Source organism: Corvus moneduloides, chromosome 1 (genome assembly GCF_009650955.1).
Source record: "Corvus moneduloides isolate bCorMon1 chromosome 1, bCorMon1.pri, whole genome shotgun sequence".
In the NCBI taxonomy this organism is placed as follows: Eukaryota; Metazoa; Chordata; class Aves; order Passeriformes; family Corvidae; genus Corvus; species Corvus moneduloides.
In genome coordinates, this window is record NC_045476.1 from 127,965,007 (window position 1) to 127,992,652 (window position 27,646).

The following is a 27,646-nucleotide window of genomic DNA, read 5'->3' on the forward strand; positions in this document are numbered from 1 at the left end:
GATGAAATAAAAAAACAATACAAAGAAAAATGAAAATATTTTTCAAACCAAACATTTTAAATAGAATTTAGTAGCAAAAAATAAACGTGTCAAACTACTATTCTCCAATGTGCAGTTAAATATTCATTTCAATATTTAGGGTATCTTTATACAAAAAGTCTCTCAATGTAGAAGATTTTACTAATCAGTCAGAAGAACAGCAATACACTGCATTACAAATTAACCTTTCTTTCACAGCAATGACCAAATGAAGACGAATATGAACAATATGGAGGGGGAGAGAAATCTAAACATCAGCAATTAAGTCACACAGTTTAGAAAACCTAAATTTCTGAAAGATTTTATAATTGATTACCCCATAGAGTGTCTGAACTACACTACATAGGGAGAAAAAAAGAATGTATTATTTTCCCAATATTAAGTTGACTAAAAACACTTGAAAAGACAAATTTTAGACATTTTTTAAACAAGGCCACAGAACAATATGTCGATGTACTTGCTGGTGTGTGTGCACGTTTATTTATTTGTAATGTCTATTTCCAAACAAAAATTCAATGGTAAGATGGCCAAAATTGAGTCTTTTAATTAAAGGAATAGATGATTTCCTAGCATTCGAAATTAAAACAGTGCAGCTGATGGAACACATCAGCTTTTGTGTCAATCTAAAGCATTAACTCATACTGTGTTTGTAGTTAAATGTATTCTTTTCCTTACTTTTAACTGAGTCCCACTTAACCTACATAAGCAACTTTTATTAAAAATAACTATATAAAGACATTTTAGTATTTAAATCCAAGTCAGGTTAGCAAAAACTATTAATATAATGGCTATCCACCATTCTCTGTCACATCTCTGCCCACCCCCCTCCTTAAAGGCTGCACTTAAAGGGAATGCTGACATTCCAGAAAGCTAAAGCCAGCATGCCCAGTTGTGGCAAGCTCGCTGCAAAAGGCGCCCTAGACCACATGGCAAGGGGAAGGAACCCTCCTCTTCCCAGAATACCATACAGATGAGGAAAGTTCTGGGCAGCAGTGTGGGAGAAATCAAGACAGCTGTCTCCCAGGCTGTACCTGCTTTGGGAGGAAACAGGGGGGCTCCAGGACTGTCAGTGCAGCAGCACTCATAAACAATTCAAGAAATATTACATAGCAAATTAAAATAAAATTGCTCTTTATAATAAAGTGCTGCCACACAGACACAGAGCATGTTCAGCCTCTAGGAAATGTGTCTGAAAGGTGCTTTTTTTCAAACTGCATCCTGAAAGAAAGCTACTAAAACAAACTGAATTGCAGTTACCAATCTGGATGTTGGCAATAGTTTCTGTCTGTCGGTCACAAAGTGGACTCACACCCAAGTGATATTTTTTTTCGATATCACCTAAAGAAACAAAAGTATAATGCAACCATTAAATCATCAAGTTCCAACAAAGTCAAACACTAACAGAAGTGAGCTGTGCAAGTTGGTTAACAAGGATAGTACCTTGCAGCTGGCAGAATGTACTTACTTCTCTTCCTATCTCCCAAAAAAACAAGTAGATCTGTCAGACTAACAGTACTTACAACTACTGTATTTAAATACTTGGTATTTTTCATCAAACAGTAATTGCAGAAACCCCATAGAACCACAGGTTTCCTGAAGGATTAACATCCTCTTTCTTGCAAAACCTCCTACACTGTCATAGAAATGACAAATGAATCCCCCCTCAGCAATATGGAAGTGGATAGCTTAGCCTTCAGAAATTTCTTGCTAAAGGCAATTTGTGTTTCTGCTTCCCCATCACCTTTATCTAAGATTAAGTCTCACATGATTAGCACCAAATAAAGCAGTCTGTTCCCCATTTACCATATTCACTTGCAAATTAGCAGGTCTCAAGTCAGCCAAACTAGCCTTAATTTTATTATTAAAACAATTTAATAATACCGGAGAAAATTCACTCTATTTGTCACTTAGCAGCTTTATTAACTGCTTACATAAGTGGTCTAAACCACACAGTAACTAAAAATCTCCCTGGCTCTTACTTGCTTACCAACAGGCCTCACAGCTGAAGTTTAAATCTTGAAGACACATGATGAACATACTCCATAATTTGCTGAAACCACTAGGGCAATTTTAAAGTGGCCATATGTATTAATCTGAAGCCCCTTTCAGCTGAAGGATGTATTGCACCAGCCATTCTAGGTTCAGATTCTAAGGAGATTCTCTGCTGCGTTTTAGTAACTCTGACCTTTTGCAGGAAACACAACCCATGGAAGTAAAAAAATCCCATACTGCACTGTACATCTGTTAGTCCTAAATATAAATGGATGAGGGCTCATGGGCACTCTCTCCACACGAAATACATTATATACTAACAGATACTTCTACTCTTACTTGCCTTGATGGAAGAACTCCTCCGTTACTTTTTCACTCCACTGCTTGCTCAGCTCCCATGTCCGACAGGGGTTACAAATATCTGCACACTTCAAAGCCATCTAACAAGTTAACACACAGTGTTAGATCACCTTCCTGCAACAGAAGTGCCTGTAATTACTTAATTCCCGATAGCAGATTATTTTAGGTTTTGTGAATAACAAACCTACCTACCATTTGTGCTCCAAAGTTATGTTCTGTAATATTTAAAAAACACTCAGGGGACTGTGAGATCTCATGATCATCCCTGAGTAATATGGAAATTCAGTCAACTCAAAGTATTTCAGGACCACTATATTTAGTATACTCACTGGTACAGGAGCCAAAAATAAATTCAGAAACATCAAAGCAAGCAAGCAGTGTTTTCCATTTCTAGCTCTCAAGCTTGTATTTTTAGCAATGGTTTGCACAAGACAGAAGTTCCATCTGTTTGTCCACTTTCGCTTATAGCCCACAATATGAACCTAGTAAGAAAATGCCTATAAACCTAAAAAGATTCTCAAGGCTTTTAAGTTTGCTAAAGCACACTAGCACAACTGCAAAATGATTCACAACAGCAGTGCTTTCCTCCCCCAAAATATGTTCTGACAAAGCATTTCACAGTTCTGAGGCTGCAGTGGAGTCGTTAGAAATGCTAAGCCTTGTCTTGGAGACACCTCACTTCAGCAGCTCTAAGTTATCAGACTTACCAACACACCATCACTTGGGAGAAGTGCTGGGTGTGGGAATTGGAGGGAACAACCTTTTTGTAATGAAAGATTTAAAGACAGTTCTGCTCCATTTTGAAAGGAGGAGAAAGGAGTATGGCAGAAGTAGTATTTAGCATTTTTAAGTAAGTTTTTTACACTAAAGTGCTGTTTTCAAAAACATGACCAGCAAGATCACCTGTAAAATGAAGTGACGATGGTTCGCGTTCTCTAAACATAGGTCTCCTCTATCCAAATGGGATCGAAACATGGACAGGTACTCGTTTTGTTGACTGATGTCTGTAGCAAGAATGAGATCACCTATCTGGCTCTCCATCAGCTGCCTGAAATTAGTGACACCAAACATTCAAAAGGATAGCAATTAAGAACAACAGTCATCCCTAGATATACATTCTTTTTATCATATTTATTATTATACAAATGCAAGCTTTATAAGAAGCATTTTCACTGAACTGTTTGTTTTCTTTTGCTGAAAAGTTCTTGCAACATTCACAGAAATATCAGGATATTTCATTGGCAGCTTTCAGCAAGACTAAAATGGTTTTTAGCTTTTTTCCTCCCCCTCCCTTTTTTTTCTTAAATTGCACGAACTGATTGTCTCAAGATTATTTCTTGTTAAGAGTAGGTGAAGATGATCTATTTTAAACTACAGTTGTGGTGGCAGAACAAGAAAAGACTGCCAAGTTTAATCTGAACAGGTGCTTGACTACATGAATACACTTCTTCAATGTGCTCGCAATAAATGTTATTTTCCAAATATCAAGTTGCACCATGAACTGCTCTACTCTACCAGCACAGTATCCAGGAATTCTTAAAATAGATCTCTGCATTTTGTACTCAAAACTGCCATGCAATAACTTATCTTGTTTTGCAGGGCTGTCTTAGCTAAGTGACAGATTGCCTGCATCTCAAACTAATCTATACTATTTGGTATAAACATACCTGTTTTCTAATGACATATGTGCAAATAAACCAGATTCTCTCAGCAAGCCCACTGCCGATCTCCAGTGATGGTTCTCTAATACTGAGGTATTCTGTGAATTAAAAGGGAGTAACAAATATCAATCAATGCCTTTTTCTTACACTGAAGAGTTATATACCAAGAGCAGCACCAGTCAATTTGGCTGTGTTTTAGGGTTGGTGTTTTATTTTCTTCTCTTCTTTTTTGTTTTTCCCAAGGAGGTTAAAACTTACAAATCCTGAATACTTTGTTAATTTGCACATTTTTTTATCCCAGTGACGTGGAAACAAAGTCTGGATTCAATCCTACCACTAGCTAAACACATCACAATTTATACTCCTTTCCTATACTCCTCTCAAAAACCCGGTTTTAACAAAACAGCTGATTTTATCCTTACCTTATATAAAGTCGCTAAATAATGATTTGTTTTAATTAGGAAAGGTTGGTTAACACCTGGGTGATCCAAATCATGTGTGGCAGCTGCTATTAAACTGAGCAGAACATCCCATGGAGTCAAAGATTTGGAAAGCTGCAAGGCAAAACCAACAAATGTTAGTAATGCAATATGGCCTTAGAAAAAATGCATGAGTGTTGAATTTTTGGTTTTTAGTAATTAACAGCCAATAGAAATTTGGAAAAAATTTCTAAGATGTAAAACGAACACTCCACTGACTTTTCACAGTATTTCCCCCCCAAAAAAGCTACAAAATTTCAACAATGGTTTAAGCATTATTTATGAATAGGAAGGTACACTCTTAAAAAATGCCAGCACACAAAATCCTTTGTGTCTGGTAATGAAGCACTATTCCTAACCAGACCCCATAAAAGCAGAAAAATTCTTAAATTAGCTTTTCCTCTCATTTACCAAGTCCATTCGTATGTGTCTATTCTGCTTTAAATTCATACTGTATTTCAAAAAGCATGAAAACCTCTCCTCCTAAGAGGAAGGAACTAATGCTCTGGAAGACTTAGAACTATTCAGAATGTACTTCTACTCTTATGCAAAATTGTATTTCAAGGTCTACCAGGAACAGAACCAAAGGAGGAAAATCTGCCACAAATATTTTCAATGTGCATGTCAATTAACTCAGCACGCATGTACATGGACTTATTTTCACTGTTCATAGCTATTCGTACTTGTGATTGAGAGGTTTGAAAATTTAAATTCAGTAACAAAGTCTAGTTTGCACTAAAACAGAGAAGACAGTTCTGTCCATATAAAGGTGAAATGCAGCAAACACCCTTCAAGGACAGAAGTTAATGTTCCCTGTTGTATTTGCCATCTATCACACCTCACATGTTTATAATGTACTTTGGTGCAACAGAGCTGTAGTTCAGTACAGTGAACTATAGCTGTGTATGTTACTAAAAATGCAAAGTCTATACTTGTATCTGAGGCATTACAAAACTCCCATCACGAGTATTAAATAAAAAAGGCTCAGGGCTTCCAAACTGAATGCCATAAAAAAGCTCATCATGTATCAGCTCTGATCTGGCTCACAGCACCAATTGGTCTGAGAGCAGCACTGAGAAACTGAGTGGGAGGAGTGGGCAAAGAGACTCTGAAAAAGGCTTTATTGAGCCAAAACTTACTTGTTTTTACCTCAGAAGCAGAGAATAAGGAGCTATGCTATTCAAGGGAATATGAGATTGGTGATAATTTGCATCAAGGTAGGTAATTTCTCATTAGCTACAGAGCACTACAGCTTTCAATTTAATACAGAAGGACAGGACTTCACCCTTAAATTGTCCAAGACATCACTTACAGCAGCCTGACAGCAGCCTGAGCAGTAAGGAAGCAGCTCAGTTAGTTTAGGTCCTTAAGGTCTGTCACTCTACCCTTTCTTAAAAAGAATGGTCAAAGAGAACTCCTGATGTATTGCTGGGAACTGCCTCTCGTAGAAGCAAACTATTCAGTAACAGCAAAATTGAGCAAAGTAAGGGTAATGGTAGTTTCTGGAGGAAAAAACACCACCCCAGATGACAAGTACACAGGTTTATTGTTTCCTGCTCTGACTCAGGCTGCAGTTCTACCTAAATGTCTTGGGGCTCAGCACTATGTTAAACAGCTACAACTGTAATTCCCTGCTCTGGTTCAACAGGAAGTCACACAAAAGACAATGTCAGCTCAGAAGGGGGGAAAAAAAGAAAAGCATACTGCTAAGTGTGAACCCACAGCCTCAGCAACAGGGAGAGCAAGACAGAGCTCAAAAGTGTTTCGTGTTGGGTTCTTAGGTTTCTTTACTTTTAATAAAACCTGTATGTGCATATACACATATATGTATGCACGTATGTATATGCATAGATATATAACCTTATTGCTCTCTTATTTTCAACTGCCTGAAAAGAGGTTGTAGCCAGGTGGGGTTTGGCTGCTTCACCCAGGCAACCAGCGACGGCATAGAGGACACAGTCTAAAGCTGTGTCAGGGGAGGTTTAGGTTGGACATTAGGAAGAATTTCTCCACAGAAAGGGTGATTAGACATTGGAATGGGCTGCCCAGGGTGGTGGGGGGGGTCACCGTCCCTGGAGGTGTTTAAGGAAAGACTGGATGTGGCACTCAGTGCCATGGTCTGGTAGATAAGGTGGTGTTTGGTCACAGGCTGGACTCGATCTCAGAGGTCTTTTCCCACCTAAATGGTTCTGTGATATGTGCACACAATCCATTCATATGCATTTACACATAAACACACATATTTCTGTGTGTATGAGTGATGTAAAAGTGAGAATGCTCCCTTACCTTGGGCTCTTTTAAGTAACAGTGCATGGCCTGAGTCACGTCAGCAGCATGAACTGCATTATGATAAGGATTTTGACTGTGATAATCTTCTTGAACCATAACTGCAGGAAAATAACAAATATCCAAATTTAAATAAAATTGCAATTTTTTCAAGGACCATTTTATATGCCCCTATTAAGCACACAAATATGCAATATCACGTTACATACACATAAAAGTGTCACAGTCCATAAATCGTCAGCTGAACCACGACGCAGCTATAAGATTTTTATGCGAAGAAACAGTGTTTGCTAAAGGAAATCAACTACATGTAAAGTCACCTCAGAGCAAAAATTAAACAACTTGAAATCAATATCTAATCTGAGATATTCTGACACTGAGAATTTCCCAGGGAAGGCTGTCTTTGACAATCTGTCTGAATGGTGAGGCAACACTGAATACAAAATGAAAATTATGCTATTTACCAAACCATTAGGATTACTTCATATCATGAGCTGAAAGCAGAGAGGATTTTAGAGGAATTAAGCACTGTTACATGAAGTGCTTTTCTGTCCCATTCAGGAAAGTGGTCGTGGAAAACCCACCTCTGTATATTTTTAGGCATCTTCTCCTACTTGTACTCAGGCAAACTTAAGCCCATATGCAATTTAGAAAAGAATCTCATTTAGTTGATGGTCTGACTAACTACACCTAGATTCACTATTCCCTATTCTTCTTTGCTTTCCTCCTCTTTCCTCCATCTTCCTGGCTGTCTTTGAACATTATAGGTAGAATTCTTTAAAGGGCATCAACATTAGCTCAAGTATAGGGAATGAAAAAACTATAATGTTAAAAAGGATGGAGGGGAAGAAGACTTAAAGCACAGCAATCAAACTATATTCTGAAGTTTTGCCTGACACAACACATTAGTTCTTCCAAGCAAACCTCAAAAGAACATTTTCTTGTCTGGCTACAGTCTGTCAGTCCCACCAAACAAACATGCCCACAAGCCTCTTTTCTACTCAGTTTACAAGCCCGAAGGATCCATGTAATTGTGATTGTAGTGCTACAGCAATACTGATGTGATTATTTGTGAAGAGCTGTGGTTCATGAAAAGTCAAAATACTGTCCCCACCATGTAGTCTCAATAATACTCAATGCGCAGCTGACAGCTCATATGAAAAATAATGAAAATCAATATAAATGTCTTTGGGCTTTATTAACCTGCAGTAATACTCTCTCCCACCTATTCCTCACATCGAGTGCATGAATGCATATATAACTGGCTTGCTTCTTAATTTTTTTGTGGCTTCATAGGTTGATCCAGCTACCTGAACTCTACAATTTTCCTAACTTAGTTATTTTATTAAAGCAGACCTAGGTCAACATTTTGATCACAGTTTGCCAGAACTAGAATAGCACAACAACCCTGTTTTCAGGAAGGTAGTACTTTGCATCTTCTCTCCCCCTGTTCAGGTCTAGAGTAAGAATCTGTAAAGACATAGTAAGAAGAGGCAGATCTCCAAGCAGCTGGTGGAAATCACTGAAAGACTCTGTGTGTGTGTGTATATATTTACACACATACACAGAAAAAATATTGAGAGCCTATAGAGGACTAAAATCAGATTTCTCTCCTTAAAAATATTCCAGTAGATTCTCATATAATGTGAAGTTTGTGTGGCACTGGACCATTTGAGCTGTCCTAGTCTTCTGGAATTTGATCTTCAGATTACTAAGGATTAGAGTGTAAGTGGTAGCAAAAGAAAAGAATGAATTGTGTTCATGCTAAGAAGCTGTATTTCGAAGAAAGGTTCCTTGATTTTTATGATGGACTAAGACAGAGCTTTTTACTGATATTAAGTAGAAGGCATTAACAAAAAGGGAAAGGTTGTCAATTTCAAATTTAGAATAGATTTTGCCTTTTTCAGAGTCCAATCTCATTTTAGTGGATTATAACTTGGAGTAGTCATATGTAGTTAAAACTCTCATCTTCTGATAACCAGTCAACTAACCCTGTCATTTCTAACTAGTCTTTCAAGTATTATCATTTGCATAATCTCAACTAACCACATGAGAAAGACAAACCACATTCAGTTAGAACTTGAGCAGCCTCAACCAGATTTCTATGATCATTTCCCTCACATTCCAACATATTAGTCATTAAGGTCAGCTGATTAACATTTCTGAAATTGGAGAAAATTGAGTCCACTTCAAAACAACATGAAATGCAAGACAAAACTGATTTTTTTAAGCTGAAAGAACTTATGAAAACAAAAACATTCTCCTATTTGGAAGGGGAGAAAAACCTTCCAAATGTGATTTCTCCCCTGTTAAGTGACAAGCTTTGTAACCACAGAATTGTTTTCTCTGAAACTGTGAAAGCCTGCTAAAAGGGACCAGAAACTTGTTTCTCCTGCTCAGTTCTACTTCACAAAATTAAAGATACTGTCACAGAAGAGCCAAAGGAAGGAGGTCTCATAACAGCACCCGTCCATGGTATTGGGATGCAGACAGCTCTGTCGAGTGAATGTACCACTTGGTTTGAATATTCTACATTGTATTTACAGTTCTTTCCAAAGATGCATTCCAGTGACACAGATCCAAACATTCAACTAAAATTGTCTTGTACTCTGTCTAGGGAGAAACTATGTCCACAATACAGTGCTTTCTTGTAGGAGAATGTGAGCAAGCCAGAGGTAACATCAAATTGGCACCAGAAAGTATGGCCAAGTCGAAACATTCCATACAGTTAGGAAACTGTATCACTGGAAAAAGTAAAGATCAATACGGAACTGAAAATCAGAACAAAGAAAGGAGCTGTCTAACCTTTCCCAATACAAATGTCACACATATTCCTGATTGCTTAATAGATATTAAATAGGTTTAATAAATAGAATAAAGCATCAGCTATGAAACTATTAAACTTGATAATACTTGTTTGGATTTAACACAGAAAATTCTGTACTCGTAAAAACTGTGAGAGATCATCTCAATTAATATAATTCAAATCACTGCACAATGTAAACTGCATCAGTACCCTTCAAACCTTATTGCTAAACTACAACCAGGACTTCAGTTAAGGTATAAAAATGCAGATAAACAGCAATATTCATCAAAATAAAAAGCCGTATTTACCCAAAAATCTACGAAGTTTCATCGTATCTAACTGGAAGTGTTCAATTAGTCCATGTAGATTAAACAGATGAAAGGTTAAGCTGACTAGACTGTTTCCTAAAAATAAGATGAAAATACTAATTCATTGGAAGCCATGAAATCAGTGATCCTCCCATAAGAATTGTATTATTTCAAACAAAGTGGTTACAAAAATTATACAAGCAAATTTTTCTACACCCATTCATGATAAATATTTAAATCTCACTGCATGACAAGTTTCCATTAGCTGTCTCTAGTAATCACCATTGGTTTTGCTTAACTGTAACGCATTCAGCAACTGTCCAATGGCAACTGATAGGAAGTAAATGTTACTGAACATTAAAAAACCAACCCATTTCAACATGCAAATCCATTATAATGATAATCAATTTTATAATTATATTTATGCAACATATCCCAAACACATATACAAAATATAAATATAATCAGGCAAAGAGAAAAGCTAGACAACACTATTGATTAGCGCACATTGCAAATATGCTATCTCTCATTTTCATCATATATTTTGCTGGACTTCTTATTTCACCCAGAACTCTACAAAAACTGTATAATATTACAAGCTTAGAATATATTTTGCCTACTCATAACTTTATTACAATCTTTTGTACCAGTAAAATAAGCAAAACTGTAAGAGACAGAGATATAATCCGCAATGTTTATTTGAAATAGCTTGTCCGTTATTTGGTCCGCAAACAATGTCATGGCTGACAATCTTCATTTAGCATTACAGAACCTAGCACAGACAGAAACTGAGGTACAAAAAGACAAAAATTCCTTCTAAATCAAGCTTATTACTAGGCTAGAATTAATGTATTCTCGTGTACACATTCCTCACAATGAAATATGCAATTCTTGGAACATTTACTAGGGAAATTCTTTCATAGAGACTCATCCAGGACAGTTCATCCAGCAGGGTTTTATATACAGCATTCTGCCTTTACAAGCTGTAAAGAACAAGGCTGCCTGATCAAAATGTCCTCCTAAAATGATTTAATTAGGATGCAAAATGGATGGTGGTATCGTAAGCCTTCCTCAAGAGATGTTCTTCTGGTAGTACCTTAAATGTATTTGAAAAAAGCACAAACAAAAGGTAGGGAGGGCTCTTACAAGAAGGACAACTTCAGATTTCTCCCATTTGATAAACTAATCCAAAAGAAGCTATACATACATGTTCACTTGTACACATAGCTTTTTCTCATTCAGTTATGTAAAGTTTATCATTAGCTATATAAGCATTCTATTTTTACAAGTCCTTGCTATTTTCATTTTTCTTCTACCCATTTTCTGTGTTAAATATAAACTGTGAGGTTACTACTTTTACATTTGGTTAAGCCAAACACCCCTTCAATAAAACAGAAGAGAAAAGGATCTTCTGGTGCCACATTCTCCTCCTTGAACTTAATTTCTTCTTCTGGCAACTTTAATTGCAACTCTGCTACCTACTCCACATGACTGCTGCAAAACCTGCAAGATCTGCCCTCCATTCTCTTCCCACACTGGCACAAATGTCACCATGATGTTGGACTTGCTCATCTCCTTCTTCCATTCTGTTCAAAACCCAGCTGCCATTGCTGAGATTATAATGCAAAACTTCACCCTACCCACTGCAGCAGTCCTCCCTCCTCCTTCCCAGCACGTTTACAGATCTCTTTTCTGCCTACAAATTAACAATACCTAGGGGTTTTTTTTAACTACTTCTGTAGTTCCTACTGCTGTTTGTAATGGGCACACAAAAGTCACCATAATGTTCTCTTCATTTTTCTATGTTGTGCAGGCTATGTGTACAGCAGCTTCCCTCTGCTCAACTCCCAATTCTCCAGGTATTCTATGTCATAATTATAATGCATTCACACCAACATGCCTCTTATGGCACTATAAAGAAATGAAACTATTCTCTCTAACATTAAATTTATCAGAAAAATACTTTTTCAATATAAATGACCTTTTGGACACAAAAATTACCAGCACCCCATAATTGAAAAAAAAAAAAAGTCCAGATCGTAAAATTATTTGTTAATTTGTATCAAATTACTATTATAAATTACTAAGAGAGAACAGCAACCTATAAAGTACATGAAGGACCTCTTCTACAAATCAATTATTATTATCAGTACTGACAGTACCATTATTTTAATGGAGTGACCAGGCAAACTAGGACTCAGATTAAAGACTATTAAATCAAAAAGTACTACCTGATGAAATCTGTGCTTTTTAGTGAACAAGCAATCACATACTGCAACTTAAGTGCAATAGTTAAGTTATGCTAGAAGATAAAACACAAATGAAATACTAAAAGTAAACTCACCATTTGTCAGTCTATCAAAAAGAAAAATATCAAAATTCCAGTTTCCAACCTTCTCCAGCATACACTGAAAAGAAACACAAAAGCTGTCATTTTTTAATCAGTATATACCTATCTTCCTGTAGCTCGGAGGAGTATTTAAGATTTCAGAGACAGATCAAGCCTTTAGAATTTCTACATACAAAAAAATAGTAGTAAAAGAATAATTAAATTTGTCTGAAAGCTGAAAAAAGTCACACATTTACAAATAAAAAGACTGGAGGGGAAAAAACCAAACAAGAAGTGCCTTGACAGAACTGGTTGCAGATTCTCCTTTCAACCTTTAGGCAATTTCTCAGAAGACAATTTAAAACAATTAGGTTCAAATCAGAAATAGTATGGCAGAATGACAGTACATTCAGATGAGCGAATTAATGTCTGTGTAGTCTTTTGCCTTGCTTTCTCTCTTTCCCCTGCTTATAGAACACTATCTAGATGATTCACTAGATATTTGAGCCATTGTATGAGCATTTTAATTTAAGAACCTGGCTTTTGACTTTTCACTAGCCCATCTTCATCACAGCTGCTCCACATCAACTGCTCTTCCTGCACCAGGGATGCGCAAGAACAGCAAATGGTACATGAGGCCTCACCAGAGCTGAGCAGTCCCAATCTTTGCTTCTCCTACCAGTACATTTTGTAACAGATTCCTGCCTTCTCTTACTCTCATTAGATTGGTAGAGCTGGTTTGTGATCCAGTTATATATTCTAGCTTTTCTCTACCAGCTGCTAAAACTCTGCTATCAGAAGAAACAAGAGCATTAACAACACCTTTCACAATTAAATTAGATGTACATTTTAAAGATCCATCCTCCAGGTTATCAGATTTCTTCTACACCACAGCCTGATCATATTCAGCATGGATACATCCACTGTATTATAACTATGTTCTTTTTCTGTGTCAGATGACAAAAAAGCACTGGATGCAGTGACACAGCCTTTGGGATCTTGAATAACCTGAATAATCTTTGCCTGCTCAGTCTCCTCCAGCACTATCCATCCTCTGTTGCAAATACAGCAGGTAGCTGCTCCCTTAGCATCACCTCTCTTCCCAGTACCTGCTTTCCCTACTTTAGTGCTGCACAAGTGTATTACAGCTATCACTATTCTTGTCTAGAAGAATTGCCTACCAAAGAAAAAGTCAGTTTGGCATAAGCGTGTCCTGAGAAATCCATTTACTGCACTTTATTGAGTTTAGGCAGTCATTCTTCCAGTTGTTCACTAGTGAGGTTAGCCTAAAAATGAAAGGGAATAGTTGTCCAAATTGCTCCATTACATTTCTTAAATTCAGATACATTTTCCTTTCTTCATTTTTTTCTTCAATTATTCAAGGCATCCTTAATTCACCAGTTATTAAAAAAAAAAAAAAACCAACACCAAAACCAACCAACCAAAAAAAAACCAACAAAAAAACCCAAACAAACAAACCCAATCCCAATAAAAACCAAAACCAACAAACAAACAAAATCAAAAAACCCAAACAAACACACACACACACAAAAAAAAATCATCCAAGTAAAACTGTGGGCAGTAGAAGAGTTTGCTACAAATCGTGTAGTTTAGTCTGGATTTCATAACAATAGATACATACATATATATATACACACACACATAAACACACAAATACATACACACATACATAAAAAAACATGCTTAAAATTTGTATTTGGTTGCACTTTTAGAATGTGATATAGTTATATATATACTAGCAAGCATTTTAAAAAACATACTTTACAAAAATAAAAATCAAGCAACCAACCTTTGCTTGTCCATTATAATCATCATCTAAAATGTTTGAAGAATTTGGAACAGTGATACCACGGAAAAAACGGGAAGATCTCAGGTATCGCTGGAAACTAAGCAACCTTCTCACATTTCTTGCAGACACAGAGACCTCGATTTCAGAATTTGCTACAAAAAACAAGAAAATAAACACTCTCTCTAAAAAACCTTTATCAAAAAGACAAGTGCTCAGGGAAGTTTGGTATAAAGATAATCCAATTTTTTTGAGTATCAAACATTTCAGCACAAATACAGATATTTTTATTAATAATAAATACAGAGCCATGGCTTAGAAAAAGTATGTTCTGTGTAAGCATCCTGTGAAGAAAAACAAATACTTAAGTGATAGCTGCAACTTATCTTTTTAAGGAACTCTTATTGAAAGGACAAAAATATTATGGATATTGTTTAAAAACACACACAGTGCTGCAAACAAATTATTTTTGGAAAACTGCTCTCATGTATACACATCCAATCCATGTCCCTAACAAATCACCTAAGATGATATGTACACCAGCAAGAGAGTATCAGAAACTGAGTGTTAATACAGGAGATACAAGTAGGCTTTGAGCAAGTACATATTACTTTTATAGTTTAGAGCTCAGAAAATCTCTTTACTATGCCAAAGTTTGAAACACACACAAGTAATTTGGGTGCTTTTGCAAATAACTATACTCTTCTGCCAAACAAGTATGACATTTACGTTCACAGCATATCTAATTCTGTTTCCCAGTATGGTGAAAACACAACAGAAAATTATTTCAGCCTCCTTACAAAGATTAATCCAAATATTTTGCTTTACTTTTATTAGCTTAACTGATTTATACAAAGGACTGATACTAGTTTATGTCCAATTCCACTTGATATGCCTGAAGTGTTTTAGAAACCCCAACATCGAACTACACACAGCTACAGTTCCTTTGCAGCAAGCCAGATAGTCTCATTTTGAAATACATTAGGCCAAATTTGGCCTTTACTTTCTTCTCAACAGTGCCCCCAATTAACAGTTTTATATAACCAACAGAAAGCCAATGATCTTGATACTCACTCATCCTGCCTGAAATGACTCATGTTAAAAAATAAAATTAAAAAAAAAAGATGTATTAAGTGCAATTGTATTAAGTCAATGACAACATCCTCTTTTTCAAAAATGCAGATCATCAAAACCAACATGATCCCAACTCTGTAGTATAGATCTCGTGTCCTTCCAAGAACAAGGCATATTAAAAGCTGGTGAAGTCAGGAGTTACAACTTTCGTTCTTTAAAGTCAGTCTAAAATGTTGTGCAGGGGAAGGTGTAGCCTTATTGACAATCTCTACTAAAAGCCTCAGTGATTTCTAGTGACAGCAGCTTAATTCTACATAAGATAAATCTTTATCCATTTATATTCTTCTCCCTGCAGAAGTTCCAATTTACTTTCTTTTCTATGCTAGCTCATTAATACATTAATGTATAAATTAATATATTAATTCCCAAACCATATTAATAAAACACCTCTAAATAGAGCTGACAGCGGCATGATCATACAGTATCTAATCAAACACAGCACCATTCCCTATCAACTGTCTGTGCTAACAGAGATTGAACTGACACAACTGAATGTTCTTTCAGACATGCCTCAAACACTTCATCAAGACACTGAAGTTCTGGGCTAACACAGACATCGTCACATGAAGTATCCTTCTTCAAGCTATCATTCTCAAGGCCAAGGGCTCTTCCTCTGAAGACACTGATACCTGCAATATATCCCAGTTAAGCAAACAAAAGTACTATATATGATAAAGGTTGCTTGTGAAGCAACGTTCATGTGTACAGCAGGCAAATAAATAGATTCTGTCATGCTGCATTACTCTACCAATATTTCTAAGCACATTTGTTACCATGAGGTTACAGTCTGAGCACTGCCAACCTGCAGAACAGAGAAGCAAGGAGCAATACAGCTGCTGCTGCTAATGCAGTGTATGCTACAGGTAAGAAGTTTCTCCCCCTCAACCTTGATCCAATCCCTTAAGATCCAAATTTCAAAACAGAAATTATTAGGTTGAAAATAAATTAAAATGGTATATTTAGGTCATAAAATGATCTAAAGTATCGACAAAGTCACATACAAAGCCAGGAACTTCACTAAATCTCAATAAAACAAAATATTTAAAGTAGGAAAAATTAGCACTTTTCTGGAAGCATAGATAATTTTCTTGTTCTCAAGTATTCTTCTACAGATCTATAGTTAACAAAAACCTGTTTTTGTTGTCATGCTACAGATTAAGTTTCACCGTCACAGGTACCCCCCCCCCATTAATCTTGGACAGAACAGTATGATGTAGGTACTACAAGTATAACAGCAGCTTCTGACAGCAAAGTACACAACAGAACACAGAAATGCAATAATTTGGCAGTATAGGCCTGTGTTGCACCTATACTTGTATTCATAAGTCATTTAGGAGGGCTTGCACATGTTCTTGCTTCAGGATTTTTTCTGATAATAGAGGTACAAAGGCAAATTAGTTACTTGGTTTTCTGTGAAGCTGAACCATCATTACTCTTCACAATAGCTATTGACACTTATCTTACAAATCTGCTTAAACTCTCTAAATTATCACCAATTTGCACAGCTCATAAACCACTATTATTACATATTAATCCTACTTTTTCTACCCCTCATTAAAAGAAAAAAGCAAAACCTACATTATTCCAGCTTTCCTAGCAGCAGTGCTGCTTATTACAGAATCACAAAACAGGTGAATTAAGAAACCAGAGGGGGTTCATCTGGTCAAACTCTTCTGCTCAAGCAGAGCCACCTAGACCACATTGCCCAGAACCATGTCCCAGAGGCTTTTGCGTATATCCAAGGATGGAGACTCCACAGCCTCTCTGAGCACCCTGTGCCAACACTTGGTCACCCACCCTCACAGAGCAAATGTATTTCTTGATGTTCAGAAGGAACCACCCATGTTTCAGTTTGTGCCCATTGCCTCTGATCTTCCTCACGCTTTACTGGACTCTCTCTGGTATGTCCATGTTCTCTTTTACTGGGGAGCCCAGACTGGGACTCCAGGTGAGGCCTCTCCAGTGCTGCACATAGGAGCAGGATCACCCCTCTCAACCTGTTGGCAACAGTGCTCCTAATGCAGCCCAGGATACCATTTGCTTTCTCTGCAGAAAGGGGATAAGGCTGGCTCATGTTTAACTTGGTGCCCACCAGGAGGCCCAGTTCCTTTTCTGCCAAGCCACTTTCCAGATGGTTGTGCCCTGCCTGTGCTGGTGCCTGAGGCTGCTCCTCCCCACGGGCCAGGCTTCGCACTTCTGTTTGAGCTATTAGTTATTGCACATGGATAGCCCAAGCTAGGTAATAACACCTTGACTAAATAAATGTCTTTATCCTTTAGATAGGAAATGATCAGAGTAACCTCCAAATGTGAAAAGAGATCTTGAGCCTTGCCATCCCTCTGCAGCTCCAGAGCACCTGATTCAGGGGACTACACCAACCCAAAAAGTGACTTTCTCTCTTCAACAGCTAAACATTTACCCCAGGACAATTCAGAATAGGCAAGTCAGATGCAGAGGTTTGACAGGTTATTAATTTAAACGGGAGGCTGAAACAGAAAATAGCTGGCTTTCAAGGAAGGGGATGAGGGGAAGATACATTCTTCAGCTGCAGGAACACTGATAGCTACTGTGCCTGCCTTTTCCTTTTCCTCACAGTTAAATTATTATTAAGGATAAAAAAAACAAGAGCTTTGTGGTTCTGGCAGACCAGCTAAGGCCAATTCATGGAAAAGATTGGTAAAATGAATGATACAGTTGTGCAATAGAAACTTGGCATTTCCCTCTTGGCACATTCATTCCCTTTAGATGCATGATTAATATGAGAATGACAGCCTTCCCTCTTCTATCATGAGTCATGAATCGAGATACTAATTTCAGAAACCCTACCAAACCAAGGTTCAGTAATGTATAGATCACGGAAAGAAGAGAGTGAAGAATGAAAGAGTGCACTGCATTTGCTCATGAATAAGCATGTTGCAAAAACATCTCTCCTCCAGCCCAAACATTTTTCCATTCATTTGGAGCCTTCAGTGTGCTAAATGCCCTTCTAATATCCAATACTGACCATTTGCTCTCAACAACAGTTTAAGGACAAATTAGAATGACAAAATAAATATGACATTTACAGCCTTGCAAACTGAATGAATGAAAGCAAAGTTGGGAGGATGGGCATGTTAAGAAGGACACTACAGCACTGGGAAGTGCTTTCGATGTGAGGAACCAGAAGGCAAACCAGCAGGCCTTTAAGCCTACTCAACACAGCTGTCCTGTGACATTCTTCTTCCCATTCCTTTGTAAACTAGAGTTATCATCCAAAGTATCAATCCAAGGTTTCGGGACTCTGTTTGTTTGACTAAAATAGTTATATTCTAGTTTCTAAGCATATTAACTGAGATGCTGGTGTAATAAAAAATTCCTTTCTCTAAAACAAAGAAAAAGAAGTAATTCTGGTTACTAATATCAGTTATTTTGCTAATGTGATGCATATATAGCAATAAAATAACACAAGTCGCCTTCATGTAACAGATTTCATCTGTATTCCGAGACGCTAATTTTAATCTCTCTTCCCACTCCCAATCTTTTAACTTCACCAAAACCTAAAAAAAAGTTTTAGCACATTTCACAGGGGTATTAAAAATTTGTTTTTCTCATGCCAATATAAAAATACAAAGTAAGTAAAGGCAAGTGATAATCACTTAAAAGATCACAAAATACTGATGAATTTACTCTCAAAATTTTTGTATCTTTTGTAGTAAGGACAGTCCACGAAAGAAAGAATGACAAATATGATGGTTTAGTTATTAATGGAAACCTTAAATCCTAGCAATATACTTCAATTTTCCTATAATGCAAAGATAGACTTACACCCTCTGATGGAAATCTGGTCAAAACAAGGCTTGCAGCATTAAGAACTCTACCTCCATTTCTTCCTTGCAACTGCCCAAAAGGCAAATAGAAAATTATCCATGACAAAAAGCCCTGAGTTTTGCTACATACCAATGGAAAGAGCATAACTGAGGATCTTGGGTATCACTGCCACTCTAAATTTTTTTAAAAAAAGGTATTTGAGACAATGGATCCTTCTTATGTTCGAATGTAAAACCTGAACTTTGAGGTGCACAGGCCCACCAGAGGAGGCTTTTTCCCCAAAAATATGAAGGAATTATCTTCTTTTAATGGAAGTGATCTCTCACAAGTTTTCCATATTAACCCAACTGCACATTTACCATTTTTATATAGCACATACTATCATTAAACCTGACATATCATCTGAAATTTTCCACTACCTGTAAATATTTGTTGGAAAGAAATACTACATTTCACATGCCAATTATAACCATCTTTCTAGGGAAGCACCTTTCTAAAGATGCATCTTTCCAGGACACAAATAATTTTCAATTTATGAATAATCTGAAAGTATTATCTAGCATTTCACACCACTAGAGGGACCCATAAGCATTCTAATTTCACATATATTCCCATCAAACCATTAAGAAATGTACTATATTAGATCCGTGAACATTTTTGTTTTAATTAAGTCCTGCTATTGAACTCTCCTGTATGTTTACTACTCATGATTTGAATTTTAAAGTATTTTTACGACATTCAGTACTCAAGTATTATATAAAACTATGATTTCATTTGGAATATATAGTCTTAGTAAGGATTTTAAAGGTACATAAAAAGACTGATTTAGACTATTGGGGTCTAAATTATCTCATTATACTTCCTGTCTTCCTTAGAACCACTTAGAAGCCCTGTTTAGCATTGTTGTAAGGCACTACACTCCTGCTTAAAAAAAATATTAAGCCATACTGTTTTGATTTTAATTTACAATATATAACCATTTCTATACATATTCATAAACCTTTTCCAAATAATAATGAGTGCTGGAAAATACGCTGTGGGTTAACGATTAATGAAATAAACATAGTGTTGCAAGTGTCTTCTGACTGAGGAATCAGAAAAAAAAATTTAGGTTTCATGAAACTCTAGTAGTACCACAACTTTATTAAAAACTCTAGGGGTTTTCAACAGATGCTTCCTGATGGAGGGGAAGTGCTAGGCATCACCACCACCAAAGATAACTTCTTTCCGGAACGATCTTACAGAATGAAAGGATCTCACTGCCTCAGCAAAGCACAGAGCCAGAGAACCACAGAATAATTTAGGTGGGAAGGGACAGAAGAGACTTCTGAAAGTCCTTTAGTCCAATTCTCTGCTCAAAGCAGAGCTGATTTGAGAGAAATTACTCAAAGTGAAGGGATTAGACTACTTCGGTATGAAGTGCCAATTCTCCAATGGCACTGTAAGTCACTGCACAGCAGCAGAAGTGTAAAAAAAAAATCATGAAAAGTTGCATTTTACTGATTTATCTTTTGAATTTTGGCTCATCTTAGTATTTCTGTAAACACCTCAGGAAAGACACAAAATTAAGTGAATTAAACAATGTCATTCCTGTGCTGGAATGAGTAACATTTTGCAATAATCTCAGGACTAGGAAACTACATACAAGGCAGTCTTTCTGTATCAATTTGCTGATTCATAAGCCCAGTTGTGTTTTTGGGGTTTTTTTAACCTGAATCCACTCACTGGGCAAGGCAAATCTGCAGTTCACAACAGCATACTGTGAACTAAGATACCTCACTGAAGCTAAATATTTAGAGGAATATCATCAGAACACAAATATACAAAATATATACAAACATAGCCTTTACAAAATGGGTTATGCCATGTTAATCAAGGTACTGATGCTCCTACAGAACACGACACAATGGTTCAACTCTTTTCCCAAAAGGATAATATATTCCAGACCGTCGCCAAATCATTTTCTTGCTGTCTTCCCAGAAAAACCCACCTTTCTTCTGTGTCCTAGAAATCTTCGCTCCTACAGTAAAGGAATGACAGAACCCTCAACTCATCTTTTTTGTCTATTTTTCATCACCAGAAATAAAAGAATTGAAAAGTAACCCATCTTGGTTCACAGAAAAAGCATTTCCTTTACCAGTATATGTGACCATCAACACAAAGTCAAACTGGCAGCAGAGATGAAAACAAAAGAACTCTCACATATTTTCTACCCAACTGTCCAGCATTAAAAAAAAAAAAAAAGCCTTTCCAAATAATGTACTTGGAGAAGGAACACATCGAAGAAGTTCAAAAGAAAATAAAAGAAAATAGAAAGTATCTCTGTCTTCTTCCATGGTCAAACTTATGCCAGCAATGAAACACAGAGTGTGCTGTATGTGTGCAGGACTCCAGAGCACACACACTGTTTTACAGTAGCTTGGGAAGAAGAAACTATAGGTAAAACAAACATCTAGAATAACAAAAGAAAAAAACAAACCTGCTCTGTATTCTCAATTGGCACTTTTTATCCTCAAATCTTCCTTAACCAAGCTCACTTCAAGCTCACTCTTTCCATTTGGCCAATACAGCTGTAAATTTAGAACATTTTCTATGATTTCCCCTTCTGTGACTGCATTCTCCAAACTAAATCAAAGTCAAAATTTCTCTCACATTGTGGAACACAATTTATTTGAGTAATCTGGATTGTGAATAATTAGAAGACAATTTCAGAATTGCATCATTCACAGAAAGGCAGCTTTTGAAGAAATCTCTTAGGTACAAGCTTTTTACTCCTCAGTGATGGTGTTTTCAAAAGAAAACAAATACTTCAAGCTATGATCACACAGAAATCTTCTTGCATTACTTTATTGATTGTGAAACTCATCCTTCTTCACAGTAGATTGCTGAACAAGACAAACAATTACCATTAAACATAACCAAATAGATAATTCCTCTATTTTCTTGAAACAAAAAAGGCATTGAAATTCATCTGGACTATGCTTATTTTATCTCAATCTCTAGAAGGTATCATCAAAAGCATTATTAGCTGCTGCAACACAAGGATTTTTCAAATTGTTTCAGGCAATCAGTTTGGATTTGCACTTGTCTCTTCTTTGAATTCTGGCCTCTCAGCCAAAGGAAGTCTAAACTCACTGTTCAAGTGAATAAACCTTTGCCAATGGTTTGTGAGCTAGGAACTGGAAAGTTAAAAACATCATTGCAAACAGTATATGCTGACATTTTTGCCAGATCTCAGAATAGTTTATAATATGTTCCACAAAGTGTAATTTCCAATTAAACAGTCTGAAGGTTGTATAATAAGTGGAATTTCATCACGTATTTGCACTCTCAAGAAAGAGAATTAGATTTAGCCATCACCTATAAAAATATCCCTTTCTTTCCATTCCCCCCTACAAAGGCTCCATATACAGCTAAGGAGAAGAACCATTTAAGTCTCAGGGAAGTCTTAAGTTTCCATCACATTGTTTTTTCTCCTATGTGAAGCATTATACTGTATGCAAGCAACTATTTTCTTCAAAATTGAGCATTCTTGAATGTTACCAAACACATACTGATTAACTCAAAATCCCATCTTCTAAGATATTTTAACTCACAGATGTGACAGATTTGGTTATCTATTAAACATGAAACAGAGCCCCATATGATGGCAATATCATCATCTCCCCATAGAAGCATGCTCAGATGAGACTGGCATGAGAGAATTGTAAAAACCTTTTGACAAGATCTTACTTATTCTGGGCCAGGCACAACAGGAACAGCAAGAACAAAAACATGTTTCTTCTCTGCAAAACCAAAGTATTCATTTTTCTGTCTGGTTCTTCTAGACTATATCCAACAACCCTTTCCTAAAAGGGAAGCTTAAAAGTATTAATTTCAGCTGTATCTGCATAAGACACTTCTCAATATTTTTTCTGTTATCTTAATTATTCATTTGATCTTTATTCATTTTGGCTTCACTTCCTCACTATAACATACTATACATATCATTGTGCACACTCACTGCTTTGGTTTTTTTTCAGGTGAAACAGTGAGTGATTAGGGCACATTATATATGCTTTTGTTTCTGCATGCTAGAAACACCTCAAACAATCAAAATTTCTTAAGTGTATTTGTGTGTGTGTATATACATACATATATTAAAAAATAGACGTTACTGACAACCTCTCAATAGCAAGAAAACAAAACCTAAAATTTTATTGCTGGCTTGCTATTTATGAAAAAGGGAATATTTCTATCCTGTCATTCACTAATTCTTCTACCAAAGATTTTGTTTCACATTAGCTTGTATCAACATATTCTGACATTGAAGACTGAATTACTGTCTGTGGTGTCTCAAGTAATGTAAAGAAAATTTTAAAGTATTTGTGTAAACTGTAGCCTATTTGTAAACCAGAAGACAGTGATTATAACCACTGCAATCACTTTTTTCCATAACTTCCCTGAAAACGAAACAGTACATGCTGCATTCTTACAGCAAACTGCAAAACTCCACTCTTGTTTCCCATGGAGTGAAAAGCAGACCCAGTGTTCTACAGTTCATTCAGTAAAACATTACCGTCTATGCATTTTACTGTGCAACAGTGAATTCAGAGGAAGAAAGTTGTGTGGCTACTCTCTCCTTTGCAGAAATGGTGGATCTGAGATGCTATCTTGAGTTTATGCCCATGGTCCCACACAGGAGTAACCAACAGTCATACAGTAAACAGCAAAACTACAAACTGATGACTCAGCATGAACCAACTGCCAACCACCAAGAAGAATATAATCCTGACTTTCCCCACTCACCAGGAAGCAGTCTTGTTGAAACAAAAATTTGTTTATTAAGCTATTCCTCTTGGTAGTTCCTGCAATTACCTATAAAAAAGTGACTTCTGGAATATAACGCAGAAGGAAAACTACCACCCAGCAAAGTTACTTTGATCATCAGTCAAATCCTACATTTAATAATCCTCAGATATGACTCCCATTCCACTATCTCTAACAAAAATATTTTTCCGATCATCTTCCTAAAATCAAATTTCCTAACAGTTACTGTTGAGAATACTTCTAGACAGGTTAGAAACTTGAATATTCATGTCTCAATTACAGAATTCTGGAATGAAGATACAGATGCTGAGCCTATAATGCCTAAGAAGGTACAGAAGTGATCTTTAGAAGTAAGTGCTGACAAACTTTTCTTCAGCAACACTAGCTGAAGTTGCAAGTTAAAATAGTGTTATGAAGAAAAGTAATGCATTTCAAATTCAGTACTCTTCCAACCTACCAGTAAAATACTGGGTCAAGAGCCTATCAATAAAATATTAGAAAGGAGACTGGTCAGCATATTATTAGCTAAACCTCCTGAAAGACATTCAACTTCTTCTCAAAACATCATTGACAGAAGAAGAAAATGCTGAACAACCAAAGTTAGCTAAGCAAAACACAAAACAGCAAATAATGCTTCAGCACTGTGACTGACAGCCACTGTGTAAGTCATCTGCAAAACACACAAGCAATGATCACTGCAAAATGTTTAGAACCACAGAATAAAGCTAGTGGATAATAGAAAAAAGTTACAGTGCAACGATACAAACACAAAGGAGGAAGCATGTCCATGCATTACTGATGTTCAGGATACAGCTGTGATGGGGGGGAAAAAAAAGGCAACATTTAGATGGTTTCGTCTGCTTCAGCTGCAGAAGACACCCTTTCCAGTTCAGTATTTGCCCCAAGGAAAGAAGAGCTGACCGACTCCTCTCACGTGCTATTACTCATACAGGTGAGTATTTTTCGGTCGTGTAGCTCTATGTGGCAAAATCAACTCCTTCTGAAGTAACCAGGAGAGGCCAGGGAGAATATCCTAAAAATTAGGTCAAGTCTGATTCCTGCAACTTCTCTCTACTTGCCGTCTCATACAAGGTGCATTACTAAATATCGTGCTTAAAACAATTAAGAAAACACTGTTCAGGACTAAATTAGCACTGCGGAGAGAAAGAAAAAATTTTATGGATAAAAAAAGAATCCCACATTCATGTAAATTATTAGATAACCTACTGATATGGTGAGAGATGGTGCCGAATTCCTGCCTTTGAAAGAAACTCCTCAATGTAGCAGGAGCCAGCAGCCAAAGAGCAACCCTTCAACAAGCTACAATCCTGAAGCGCAAAAAATCTGACTATATGACAACTCTGAAAACTAACAAAGCAGCTGACAGAGGGAAGTTAAAAGACAAGAATTTTCTGGGCCTCCTAGCAACATTTTTGCTGTCATCAGACACCACAGGTTATGTTGCTAAAAGCTGGTGGCTGTGTCTGAACAAGTAGGGGCAAGGAGAAAGGGTGTGAAAGTCCTTTTCCTGATTAGTCATGATCTGCCTGATGCACAATCATCAGGATGGAAAGAAACAGTGTGATGAGGACCATAGAAAATAGTTAATTTGACAACAGCAATAATATCATACATTGACTGCCTTTTAACAGGTAGTTGTTTTAATACTTCTGTTAGTATTTTCCCACATCAGCATGAAATGCCACATATATATACACAAAAAGACACAGTTACGCCCTTCATAAATTGCATGCTATTTCTACAGAGAATTTATTATACTCAGTCGGGACTTGAGATGAAACTCTTATCCTCTTTATTGAAAAAAATCTACATAGCACACTCTTCAAACTTTGTTTTCTCACCTATTTTTATGAAACTTTTGAACGAAACTAAGAGTTTAAGAGTTTTAGGTATGATCTCCTTTTAAAAAGAATAACTTCAGTTAAGATCAGAGCATAAGACCAGTTTCTGCCACTCATTTTCATTAATAAGGTAATTACAACAACCACACTTACTACCATGAAATCAGCTTTACTAAATCTCTCCATTGCATTCAGAATACTTGGAATTGTGCTGATACAATGTTGGTATAGATCCTTTATGACACTTAATACATTCATCATTGGCATAATTTAATTAAGACTCAAATCCCCTGCACTTTTGCTGCATATTGTTTTGGTGGTTATTGAAACTTTATATTACCACAACTACTGTCAAATTTAGTTGTAACAATATAGATGGATAATTTTACTTTTTTCTCTACGAAAATATTATTCTTGTAACACTTCCAAAAAGAAATGATTCCTCAAACACGTTATCAAAAAAATTTAGGCTGCTGTTTTCTACTAACATTTTAATCTTTATTTATTTGTCTATGTCCAAAAATTTAAGTCCTAGCTATACATTTGAGTAGATGTAATTCATTATGATAAGGTCAAGAATATTGATATTACTGTAATACTGTTCAAGCATCATCCGGGACAGGGCCTTTCTACTGCTTTATAAAAATAGAAAAGTATTCTCCTCAACCGATTGTGTGTGCCAAGTAAGCACACAGCACACACATCAGTAGCTGTTTAGAAGATAAGTCTTCATTTCCATACTGATTCAGGTCTAAGTTCGATCAGTTTAAAATTATAGTTTTTTAAAAAAATATTTAGCAGTGAAGATTTTCCTCTTCTATTTTATCCTATGAGCTAGAACGAAAGATTTTCCTAAGTATAAAAAAAATGGTCTTGCTATAAGAGCTCCTAACTTTATTTTAGAGGCTCAGTAGTTAAAATTGATGGAAGCCTTTGTTTATTTGTCATTTATCTGCTTTTAAATACTTACAGTGAAAAATACGGAAATCAATGTATGGATGAGAACCTCTTCTCTCTGTTTCAAATCCTGCCCGACTTCTTACTCGCACATCTCCTAGAAACAGGGTCAAGAGTGAAATAAAAGTGTGGAAGAGTGGCAGAGATAAAATGCAAATGAACATAGCCTGGAGGGGGTAAAGATTCATGTACTTAATGGAGGAGAGTAATTCAAACAATAGGCCTACGTCAATGCTTTTTGTTTTAAAGGTGAAATTCAAAACAAAGTTTGAAGACTTGTTAAACATGCAATCACATGCTTTCTTGTCAAAATCTCTCCTGCCTAAGCATACGTTGCCAGAAGCATGTGATAAGCATTCAGATGAAATTGGGAAGAGCTTGCTACACCAGTATGGTAAAAATGCACCTTAATGTGACAGAAAACAAGAACAATTAAAGTTGATTTGTTCCTCAGTAACACACATACAACGATAACATTTTGTAGAATACAAAAAAGATTCAACTTCTAGAAATGGCAGCTTTTAGCAAATAAGCTAGTTACAATATGGTTTTATATTATATAATATTTTCCCACTAGCATTTACTTACTTGTGCTCAGCTGTTTGAATATTACACAAGAGCCTATTAAAATACCAAAACTCAGTATTAAAATTTTATCAAACTATTTTGCACTGTAATTAGCTTCAACCTGAATCTTTTAGCATGCTAGTTGACTTCTACTTATGCATTTTACCAACTGAAAGCTGATCAGTATTCTTTCATTAGATATTTGTAGGTATTAATATAAGCAGTTCACCTGGATTAAAAGCTTTCACTTAAAATCCTTTTGCAATTACGAATTTGGAAAAATCTTCGAGGATCAAATGCAATAGTGTTTCCCTCCTCAAACCCTAACAAAGATAAATTTAAGATGTGCAAATGTTGTGGTTTCTAATGATGAAAATCCTTCAAGTGTCATACTCTCCTCACTTCAAACACAACACTTTTAACATGAAACCAAAATAAGTAAT

General features: G+C 36.3%; 1 protein-coding gene and 1 long non-coding RNA gene across 7 annotated transcripts in view; one reads left to right on the forward strand and one right to left on the reverse strand.

Annotated features, from left to right (window-relative positions):
• Window positions 1–27,646, reverse strand: part of PDE7A (phosphodiesterase 7A) — a 76,162-nt gene that overhangs the window by 2,160 nt on the left and 46,356 nt on the right. For 2 of the 5 annotated variants that reach the window (XM_032126580.1, XM_032126620.1), the window contains exons 3-12: window positions 26,650–26,733; window positions 14,071–14,222; window positions 12,276–12,339; window positions 9,932–10,027; window positions 6,818–6,918; window positions 4,475–4,606; window positions 4,059–4,150; window positions 3,295–3,439; window positions 2,375–2,471; window positions 1,297–1,377 (exon numbers count right to left, since the gene is read on the reverse strand). In XM_032126580.1, the coding sequence (XP_031982471.1) occupies window positions 1,297–1,377; window positions 2,375–2,471; window positions 3,295–3,439; window positions 4,059–4,150; window positions 4,475–4,606; window positions 6,818–6,918; window positions 9,932–10,027; window positions 12,276–12,339; window positions 14,071–14,222; window positions 26,650–26,733 (1,044 nt within the window). Of the gene's footprint in view, window positions 1–1,296; window positions 1,378–2,374; window positions 2,472–3,294; window positions 3,440–4,058; window positions 4,151–4,474; window positions 4,607–6,817; window positions 6,919–9,931; window positions 10,028–12,275; window positions 12,340–14,070; window positions 14,223–26,649; window positions 26,734–27,224; window positions 27,258–27,646 lie in introns of all 5 variants that reach the window. The other 3 variants (XM_032126611.1, XM_032126601.1, XM_032126590.1) reach the window with 3 other exon arrangements.
• Window positions 14,219–27,646, forward strand: part of LOC116452321 — a 33,415-nt gene continuing 19,987 nt past the window's right edge. For both annotated transcript variants that reach the window (XR_004243465.1, XR_004243469.1), the window contains exon 1: window positions 14,219–24,769. This is a non-coding gene — a long non-coding RNA (uncharacterized LOC116452321). The remainder of the gene's footprint in view (window positions 24,770–27,646) is intronic.